The sequence below is a fragment of the Gymnodraco acuticeps genome, unplaced genomic scaffold (genome assembly GCF_902827175.1).
Source record: "Gymnodraco acuticeps unplaced genomic scaffold, fGymAcu1.1, whole genome shotgun sequence".
Lineage (NCBI taxonomy): Eukaryota > Metazoa > Chordata > Actinopteri > Perciformes > Bathydraconidae > Gymnodraco > Gymnodraco acuticeps.
In genome coordinates, this window is record NW_022989974.1 from 1,711,966 (window position 1) to 1,722,967 (window position 11,002).

An 11,002-nucleotide genomic window follows, 5' to 3' on the forward strand; every position below is an offset into this window, starting at 1 on the left:
AAAGATCCCTTTTTCAAGGGTGACCTGCAGGACATTAGTTACACATGTAACATAAAAACAACAGAACAACAATAAGGATGACATACAACATAATGTACAGGGTACAGTTTACAAACTCTTTTTACAGAGACAGGTACCATGAGTATCAAACAGCATGTCACCCAGCTGAGTTTTAAAATGATGCGGGGGAACCAAAGTGCTCAGTTTTAAACATGTTTGCAGACTGTTCTAATTTAGTGGAGCTGCACAACTAAAAGCTTTCTTCCCTAAGACAGTCCTAGCACTTGGCACATTTAATAAAACAACATCATGAGATCTCAGGCAATATGTACTTTCAATTCGTCGAGAGATCAGAGAGCAGATATAAAAAGGTAGTTTACCCAACATGGCTTTGTAAATGAACATGTACCAATGACTGAGCCTCCGTACAGTTAGTGAAGGCAGACCTGCCTTGGCATACAGGGTACAGTGATGAGTAAGTGCTTTACAGTTAGTAACTAATCTCAGGGCACTGTGATAGGCGGCATCTAGCAGGTTATTGACATGAAGTTTAAAAGTAAGACAATCATCAAGCCAGATACCTAGGTATTTATAACTGGTAACCACTTCAAGTACTTGTCCTTGCATAGTAACAATATCCAAAACAGGCTCTGGTGTCTTTTTAGCTTTTGAAAATAGCATTACCTTGGTTTTATCAACATTTAAAATAAGCTTAAGTTCACCAAGCTGAGTCTGAATAATGTTAAAAACAGCCTGTAATTTAACACCAGCCTCCTTAATGGAGGGACCTGCACAATACATCACGGTATCATCAGCATAAAAATGTAAAGTAGCTTCATCCACATTTTCACCTAAACTGTTGATATATATGGAGAATAAAAGTGGACCTAAAACAGAACCTTGAGGAACACCATTAGCAATGTTTAACCACTCAGAAGACAGCCCATCAAAGTGAACACATTGGGACCTTTCAGAGAGGTAGTTCACAAACCAACCCACTGCATGGCTGGATATGCCGATACTGAGTAGCCTCTGCTTTAAGATGTGATGATCGATGGTATCAAACGCTTTGGAAAGGTCAATAAATAGAGCTGCACAACTCTGCTTATTGTCTAAAATACTCGTAATATCATTCACCACTTTCATTGTGGCAGTGATGGTGCTATGTTGCTTTCTGAAGCCTGACTGATGTTTAGACAGGATGTCATTTTTACATAAAAACTCCTTTACCTGTTCACTCACTAGGCGTTCGAGCACCTTCGCCAGAACTGACAATTTAGAGATTGGCCTATAGTTATTTAAAATAGTTGCCTCCCCTCCTTTTAGTAAAGGCAAGACATAAGCTGACTTCCATACTTTTGGAATTGCATTTGTGCTGAGGGAGAGGTTCAAAAGAGTAGTAAGAGGAAGAGCAATAAAATCTGCAGCTATCTTTAAAAAGAAAGGTTCTACGTTGTCCGGGCCAGCCGGTTTCTTAGGATCTAGCTTAGATAAGGCTTCATGAACAACATTGACAGTAAAAGGAGTAAAACTGAAAGGGTTTTCCAGACCACATTGTTCAGAGTCACGGATTGGGGTGTTCACAGAAGCAGAGTTAGTCACAGAATCAAACATAGAACCGCAGGACACAAAATACTCATTAAAGCAATTTAACATAGTGGCCCTGTCCGATATAGTGCCAGATGCTGTGGTAAGGCACGGAGGTAGCTCATTACGGATCTCACCGGTGGATATCGATTTTATTGCTTTCCAAAATTTCCTAGGATTATTTAGGTTTTCTGTGGTAACTGACAAATAATACTTCGACTTTGCACTTTTGACATTTGAAGTGAAGCTATTCCTTAGCTGCCTAAAACGCAGCCACTCTACCTCTGAGCCTGATTGCCTAGCCTTTGCCCAGGCCGTGCTTCTCTCATGAAGGAGACTAGACAGCTCAGCAGAAAACCAAGGATTGTCTCGTCCCTTTACTCTAAATGTACGCAGGGGTGCATGTCTATCACATGTCTAATATTATACGTAAACATAGTTGGTCAAGATGATTTTGATAATGACAGCATTATTATTGTGTTTATTTAATCACACATCATAACTAATTTAGTTTAGTTAATGTGGACAAGTTAATAAACGGTTTATATGGAGGAAATACATTACCGGAAACATTTTTGTTGATTAAAACTATTTTTCAGTTAAGTAAAAGGACTGTTGGTGTCATCTCAACTCTTTAAAAAAACCTTTGGTGTGTGTTTTGGTAAAGTGCAGTTGTCATGTCGCTCTGTGTCCTGCCCTGAAGAGGGCAGCATAGCGTCGCTCTGTAGCCGAACTCCGCGCTGTTTGTCCCTCTCGCTTGCTGTAGTCCACACGGCGCGATTAACTGAAAAAGCAACCTAAAAAAGTGTCACAACAACTCAGCATGCACTTTTATCTTGTTGTTTGGAAACACAAAGGACTATAATTGACCACACTACGCAGGACACAATACAAGGTAACTTCTAGCACATATAAAACGAAGAGCTACGGTTTCTGTTGTCATAACGAGGCCGATATCAAACTAGTTAGGTTAGCTTGAGCCAGCTAGCTAACTTTAACTGTTAGTGTAAGGTAGCTAGCTATTTGTTTGCCACAGTCTGCTGTTAAGAATAGAAAATATCATCCACTTTTCTGTGTTTACCTGACTGACCCATGGTGTGTTTCCAGTGGTTTCCCCGTGTTGAAGATGTGCTCTCTGGCGCTGTTCCCCGCTCCTCTGCCCGCCGGACAGAGCACTCTGTGCGAGTCCAACAACGAGCTGCTGTCCGGAGGAGGCTCCACGGAAGACCGACTCAAACAGGTCGGATTCAGAGCCTGTGTATGAATATGAATTAATAACGTTAAAATACACGATGTGTTCTTATTCAAAGCTGTTGGTGTCACTTCAGAGACCTTTTAGATATACCATAACCCATAACCTGAGACATTCACTCAATGTACTGTAGGAAGGTTAGTTCACAGCTGAGCCTAGCTCCTAACCACAGGCTTTCACTCAGGGACCATCATTACATGTTCGTATGAATTACACAACACCAATGTTATTTTCAATACTTACATATACTGTACTTGAAAAAAACATAAATTAAACTTATGGGAAATCTTTTGAGTTGAGTCAGGAATTGAAGATAGACTATCTATGTTTTGTCAATAGCTTCCACGTCATGTGATCCAATCACTCATATTAGTGAATTATTCATATGTTGGTGATAATACAACATTATTATTATATTAGTCTTTTCAAAATATTCCATGTCATGTGACATAGTGACGTCAAATGTATACCAAATATTATAAAGATAAATAACCTTTTTCTCACAGCATTGGGCACATTTAGAGTAGTTATACACAGTACACATTGAAGAGTTACATGTAATGATATTCTCTCACCTGTCACTACTTGTGTTTTCGTACTTGCCTGGTAAAAGCTTCATGGTTGTGTCTTCTTCAGGAGTCGAGTCCTCTGAGTTTGTATTTCCCCCGAGAGTCTCTGAAGCTCCACTGTCGCACAGAAAGCAGCAGCAAGGCAGCCTTCCTGGACCACTCTGAAACACTGTGGATGAGGAGTGCAGCAGCATGGTACACACACACACACACACACACACACATACACACACACACACACACACACACACACACACACACACACACACACACACACACACACACACACACGAGATGAAGCCCACAATTATATGCGTGCAAAGAAAGTACACCTAACGTATTAAACAACATCAAGTCAAATTAGATCAAACTCCTTTCTTCACACTTTAACAACATACAGAAATATCTGAGCCAGTATTCCAACACTGTTTTGCATAAAATCATATAACACTGTATGTTGAATATCAACATTTAGTCTCATCTTATACAGACTAAGGTTATTTATGCTTCTTATTTGTCCATTTCAGGCGGGATGGTGGTTTCACAGGGCTACTGGATGAAATTACCAACTCAAATACAGAAGGTACGCCAACATATTCTGATTATTTGAACACTTAATGAAGAGATCCGTCATACCCACTGATGTTTATACTCTCCTGTGTCTTGTGTCCTTGCAGTGCCTAAATGGATGTCAGTGAGTTCTGGCTTCACGCTGGCGTTGATCCGATGGTTCTCCTCCTTCCACGGCTCCCTGTTTCCTCATCTCACAGTGAGTTACTTATTCTTCACACTTGATTAACAGATAGTTGTTGCGATGCATTTACTGAGCATCTTTTTACCTGTCGCTTGCTGTGTAGATGAGCAGTGAGGACATGCTGGCTGAGTTTTCACAAGTGCTCAACTGGTAAGTGTTACATTGTTTTATCTGTAGTTGAATTTTGCTCTCAAAGGGCAAATGAAGGATTCTATTTATTATGAACCGGTGGTGAGCAGACATACTGGCGACACAGTTTAACTTTTACTGGAACAATTATTTGATTCATATTTGTGAATCATCAGAACATGTATCCTCCACAATTATGACAATTATAATTTGAAGTAATTTCTTCAAGGTTTCAGGTTTTTAAATGTAAAAATCCTTTGTGTTTGCTGGAGTTACGTGAACGCTAACTGAATATCTTTGGGTATTTTAACTGTTGCTTGACTGAAACAAGTTGCCTTCTTGCTTCACCAGGTCGGACTGTGTGGTGCGAGCGTTCGCCTGGCACCCCCACGCAGATAAGTTTGCTCTAGCCCTGCTGGACGACTCCATTAAGATCTACAACCCCAAAAGGTAGTGTCTTCCGCTAATGGAAATAAGTCTACGCTGCATATCTGTGAATACAAATATATTCAGTTTAGACTTATTTGCTGATCAAAGCTCTACAAAGAGAATCATGAAACAAGCAGATTTAATAGTCCAAAAATAGTAGAGCATTAGTAAACTGTATAAACACTCGGGGCAAGAGGCAGCGCCCTTAAGAATTGACTAGCCAAGCAGATAAATAATAATTAAAGGGGACCTATCATGCAAAATGCACTTTTGTACATCTTTTATACATGAATATGTGTCCCCGGTGTTCCAGGGAACTCACCAAGTGTCAGAAAACACAACCCTCTCTATTTTCCTCCATACCCACATTTCTAAAAAAGGGGCTGCAATGGATCTGATAAAAAGTGATCCAGATTTGAACACTGTCAGCACGGTGGCGCTACGGCTATTGGTCAACTCTCCACCTATCAGGGGAATGAGAGGTTGGGCCACGGCCGGCCACTGCCGCTCGAAAGCGCTGGAGACGCTGTAGTACATATGCCAGGCCTGTAAGTGGCGCTGTAGTCTGCCACAAAAGCAGCGAAGAAGACTTCCCGCGCATGGTTGCCATGGTTGCCCTTCTGTTTATTCTCCGCTGTGGCTCTTTTTCTCCCTCCCCGAGGCAAGCGTTTGCTCCCGCTGCTGTAATTCAATGCAATCCCTCCCCGTCGAGGCAAGCACTGTAATTCTCTCCGGTTAGTCCACCAGCAGATGACAAACACCCACCTCTCCGCCTCTTCCAAGGGACGAGGGGACCGTGCGGCAGAGTTTCAGTTAGGTTTTCTTTCGCCGGTCAAGATGTCCGTTAAAGTTTAAATCTTCCAGACAAAATTAGAAAAGTGCCGGTCAAAGGTCTTCTTTGTTATTTATTGAGCTTTAAAACAAATGAATAACGACTCTATATAATAATATAATAAAACACGGAGCACGGAGATCTATTTTTCTCCCCCTCTTCTGACTTGATCAGAGCACGCTCCCCTCTCCTGCAGGGGGGCGTGGTCAGCTGCAGCTCACAGAATCAGCCCCCTGCAAAAACAGGGCTGGAGAACAGCAAATAGAGCGAAATGAGGCATGGCTAAAATGCATGATCTGTTTGGTATTTTGAAAACAGAAACGTATAAATATACCTTATATAGGTATGGCCCTACGATAGATCATTTAAATATAGCATGATAGGTGTCCTTTAAGGTAATGTCCATGTCTAGAAATGAGAAGAACAGGTTGAACACATACACCTCACCTTAAAGCGAAGCCATTTTATCATGTCCCAGTAGGAAGATCAAAGTCCCCCCCCCCCCCCTTGAACAGCATCGTTCTTACGTCGCTCTGTCTTTCTGTGACACTATTCCCCTTACTCTCTCTTGTCCTCGTGTCTCTCAGTGCCACCACGCCCACGCTGAAGCACCGTCTGCAGAAGAGTGTCGCAGCGGTTCAGTGGAAGCCTCTGTGTGCGTCGGCGCTCGCTGTCGCCTGTCAGAACTGTTTACTGGTGTGGCACGTCGACCCCTGCTCCCTGTCCACCAGGTGTGTGAAGTAAAGATGTGTTTATAGGTTGCTTTTGACCGGTTCCAGGAGACTTGGATTATACTGCACAAGTTTTGTGAGAGTTTTTAAACAGATTTTTTTTAATTAAGGGCAGCACAATTAAAGAATTGTTATCGAAATTGCATTATGGACTAGTTGGTAAAGGCAAATGTGTGAAAATATCATCCAGAATGAAATATTGTGGGCTAACAACGTGTTCACCAGACTTCATTAACAGTCCTTGTTTGGTAGAAATCCTCTCAAAACATTGCACCATGACTTTATCATTATATATTTTTAATGATAATGTGAATTCTATTTAATAAATTATCATTCTCTCTAATATTGTAAATCAAGTTGCTATGCCAACATATATAATGCCAACTAGTCATTTACTCCAAATTATGCTGCCCTTTTTTTTTTAAATATAGTTTTTCTATCGTTAACAATTCTATTCATCAAGAGTTACTCCTGTTTTTACTAATTGAGGTTAACATGGAGTGAAACATGATTTGAAATAGATTTTAGGGCTGAAGTATTTATTTAATAATTATTAGTTTTTATAGTCTATCCTGGTTATTGAACACCAGTACCGATACAAAAAGAAGAATGAAGACTTTCTTCAATGTAACAGTGTATCCCTGTGCTCCTCTTCCTCTCCAGGCCTTCCTCCGGATGCGCTCAGGTTCTGTCTCAGCCCGGTCACTCTCCCATCACGTCCATCTCCTGGTCGCCCAGCGGCTCTCTGCTGGTGTCCGCCTCCCCCATGGACACCGCCATGATGGTACGAGGCAATCCGGTTATTCTTAAATCGAATTAATCTTGCATTCATTGGTTCACAAAGTGTGTGTGTTTGTGTGTGCTGTGTTGTGTATCTTCAGGTTTGGGACGTGGCTGCAGAGAGCTGTGTGCCTCTTCAGCGTGTCGGAGGGGGGGGGGTCACCTTCCTGTCCTGGTCCCCTGACGGCAGCCATGTTCTGGCCTCCACGCCCTCAGCCCTGTTCAGGTCAGAGACTTCAGAGATTCAAACGTTTCAAAACCTTTTCTAATCTTACCCTCATTTTAGAGCTACAGTAGATGCAGTATGTAAAGCTGCCAATGAATATGCAAAATGCCTTGTGTATTATAATAAAGACTGGCACTCATGAATATTTTTACGGTTGTGAGGGATTAGTGGAATAGTCTGAGTGTAACAGGTGTTCTAAGATAATAAGTGGGCAGTCATTTGGGTTTTTACACTTAGATAATTATCGTGTCTTTCTTCAGGGTTTGGGAAACCAGGATGTGGACCTGTGAGCGATGGCCATGTGTGAAAGGACGCTGCCAGGTAAAACCTGTCTCTCTTTTAAAGTTATTGTAAGTTAGTAGATGTGCAGAATAATGGGCCACTGCTCGCTCTAGAAGGAGAGTCATTAGTTTTAGCAGTGAAGAACAACCTTAAAAACAGGGTGTTGTAAACAAGAAGGTTGTGTAACTTTGTTTGTTTTGGAAGCAATGTTACTTCTTTAATAGTCGTTGTTAACAAAAATATAATGTAATTTGATCCTTCAGAGAAAAGTTAAGATTGTTTGTTTATGCTTTTGTTAAATATCAGAACCAACAGTTCAGTTTAAAAAATCTAAATGCTACCAGTGTATCTCTATTAATACAAAAAACATATATATATATTATTTGTTTGTTTGTTTTGGTTAGTCTGGCTGTTGGAGTCCAGACGGGAGTCGCCTTCTCTTTACCGTCCAGGGAGAGGCGGTCATCTACGCTCTGACCTTCACTGACTCTCCAGGTCATCTCTCTGCTTAACACAAAATATGCAGATGTTTTCTTTTTAGTTCCAGAAAGAGTTTTAATAAGTTGACTAAAGTTGACCAGCATGATGTCGTTGTTATTCAGCAGGCGTTCCTTCATGCACGTCCAAAGGGCCGCAGGCAGCATCGGTGGTGGCCGACCTATCAGAGACGACCTTTAACACGCCAGGTGGAGACATCATGTAAGAGCTTTTCATTCAAAACTGATGAGCTTCTAAAATCAAAGAGAGAAAACACAGATTATGATTTTCACAAAGCTTTGATGAGCAGAAATCAGCAGCATTATTCAGAGCATCTTGACCTCCTCTCTGCATGTTACACAACAATCACTCGCTCACCTCTGTCTGATCTGTCTGCCAGTGTTGGAGGAGAGATCCAGTCTTTAGCGTGGGACTCAGCAGGAGAGAGGCTGGCGGTGCTTCTCAAGGGTCTGTCTCACTTTCCTTCTGTTTAATCACGATGAACTCTATCAGTATAATATCAGTGTTATATTTTACATTTGAATAACTCATCTCCACATTTTATTTTATCTCAGGCGATCCACAAGAAGCAGACCGGCCTGCAGTCATAGCCGTGTTCAAGACGAGAACCAACCCCGTCTTTGAGCTTCTGCCTTGGTTTGTACTCTTATGTGTGGTTGCATTTCATATTTGTGGAGCGCTAAAGTTGTACATATGACAGGGTAGTATTACTGCATGAGCTGTACTGAATTTGTAAACGTTTCTCTGTTCTAGTGGTTTTGTTCAAGGGGAGGCCGGCGCTGAAGCCAGACTCATTCAGTTCAGTCCCAACTTCCAGCACGGAGCTCTGCTCACTGTGGTAGGTCTTAACGTTAACATTTGCATACACTTGATAACGTTTAATAATGCGGTGATGTTGGTCCTACAGTATATAGGGTCTTCAATTGGTATTAAATTGCATCTTATGTGGTATTGAAAAGTCTCACATTTGATGAACCTTGCAGAAACATACATAAATGATATTGGCTTCTCCAAAGTAACCTTTCTGTCTGTCCTCAGTGTTGGTCCACTGGAAGAATCACCCACGTGCCTTTCTACTTCCTGAGCGCTGGGGTCCCACACTTTGGGCTGGGTGGCAGCCCGTCCCTGCCCCGGCCTCAGGAGAGACCTGCAGACTTCAACCAGTCGCTCTTCACAGAACTCGCCTCTTAACTGTCCCTCACTCACTCACTGTCACACACTCACTCAAGTCATTTTTGTTATCATGGATTGTTAATAAATATGTACATTTCTGCTGAACTGACTTGTTTTGCTTCCTTATTTCTCAAAACATTTATAAAAAATAATAAAGTCTAACATATCCACAGTGTCCAATTCAAAATTGATTGTAGTCTTTTAGTGGGATCTGTAGTGAGTTTAAACAAGAAATGTGACATAACAAAGTATTCTCAAAGCAGACGGAAATAAACTCATCTGGTCACCTCTCCTTCTGCAAGGCAGATACGATATGTAGGAGCAGCTTGAAGGAAAGATATGTTGTGGGTGGTGGTGGCAAAAAGGCTCCAAAAAACCTTAGGTATTCTTCTTTGTTCTTGAACTTTCGAAAGTAGTAGTTTGAATTACCTAATGTTTACACATTGTATAATTTGTTGTTGGTAATGGTGAAGTGTATTTAATTTGTCATACTAACTGCTAAGATGATATAATTTGACAATTAAACAGGAAGTTCATACAAGTATATAATTATGCCGTATGGACTTGGTACACAGCACCTTTATATTTTTAGGAATTCTTCTTTCCAGTCATCACCTGGGCCCAGGAGTTCAAAACTTTTCATCTCAATCAGATCAGATTTTGAAATCCCATTTTTTGTGATCCAGGATCAGACAAGTCGGCCAGGTTTTGTCCCTGTAGTTCAAAGCAATTCAGGATAGGATCACCCTGATCCAGATTACGACTTTTCAAGATTACTAGATCCTGAATATCAGTGCTTTAATTCTACCGAGCTTCATCTAGTGACATGAAAAATAATACAAGGAAGACAAGAGACCACATTGCAGAGACCTCTATAATGTCTCATTATATTTTTTAATTTGAAAGGTGATGATGGACTTTTTTTTGTTGAAGATATTTTTACTTCAATCTAAATTACATTTGTTATTGACAATCTTTGTTGTGATTGTTATGAGCATAAACATTTATGTCATCAACATTTGGTTGAAAACAAAATAGGCCACCACAAACGTGAGTAAAAATGGAAACAATACAATGTATTTGCCATGAAGGCTAAAAATTGTGTATTATTTCAGTTAACAAACTTTGCCATCTTATTTAAATTGAAACATATTTTAAAATAAATTGTACAGTACATTTTGCTCTGGAAATCCACCCCTCTGGTGGGATCAGGATAATCCAGTTTTTTGGGATCAAATTGATCCCAATCCTGTGTTGTCGGTTTGAACTACCCGTTTTGAAGATTTGATCCAGATTAAAGCTTGGATTGGATTTCCTGATCTGATCAGATATCAAAGTGATCCTAATCCTGTTTTTTGGTTTTGAACTACCCACAATCCAAATCTGATTTGATCAGATAGGGATTACACGTTTTGAACTCCTGGGCCCTGGTGCCTACACGATTACCCACAATGCAACTTTACCACCAACATTTTGGTGTAGCAGCTACTGTGATCCAGCAGATGAGCAGCTATGGACGTCTGGTAAACTCACTTCCTTATAATTTATCAGTGGAGTTGTCCCTTAAATGTCCATTAATCTTGTTTTTTCCGCAGTCCTAATAATAATTGTCATTGATTTTGTTCTCATCACCTTCTGAATTACTAGCATGTTTTTGTGTGTCCTGATTTGGATCTGCATGTGTATGAAATGTTACGTTTGAGAAGCTAATTGTGCTTTATATTTTGAATAAGAATATGTCGCTTTGAAGGCTTAAGTCA

General features: G+C 40.7%; 1 protein-coding gene across 2 annotated transcripts; it reads left to right on the forward strand.

Moving 5' to 3' along the window:
- Positions 1 to 2,352: 2,352 nt before the first annotated feature.
- Positions 2,353 to 9,351, forward strand: aaas (achalasia, adrenocortical insufficiency, alacrimia). 2 transcript variants are annotated; one of them, XM_034210868.1, is made up of 17 exons: positions 2,353 to 2,482; positions 2,695 to 2,827; positions 3,476 to 3,603; positions 3,936 to 3,991; positions 4,086 to 4,177; positions 4,266 to 4,312; positions 4,643 to 4,741; positions 6,140 to 6,283; positions 6,947 to 7,067; positions 7,165 to 7,289; positions 7,550 to 7,610; positions 7,976 to 8,066; positions 8,174 to 8,270; positions 8,449 to 8,516; positions 8,624 to 8,705; positions 8,823 to 8,907; positions 9,108 to 9,351. In XM_034210868.1, the coding sequence occupies exons 2-17, from the start codon at positions 2,714 to 2,716 to the stop codon at positions 9,258 to 9,260; spliced, it is 1,563 nt and encodes a 520-aa protein (XP_034066759.1). In that variant the 5' UTR covers positions 2,353 to 2,482; positions 2,695 to 2,713; the 3' UTR covers positions 9,261 to 9,351. The 2 variants fall into 2 exon arrangements, with proteins under 2 accessions (XP_034066759.1, XP_034066760.1); XM_034210869.1 differs by having other exon boundaries at positions 8,177 to 8,270.
- Positions 9,352 to 11,002: the final 1,651 nt, after the last annotated feature.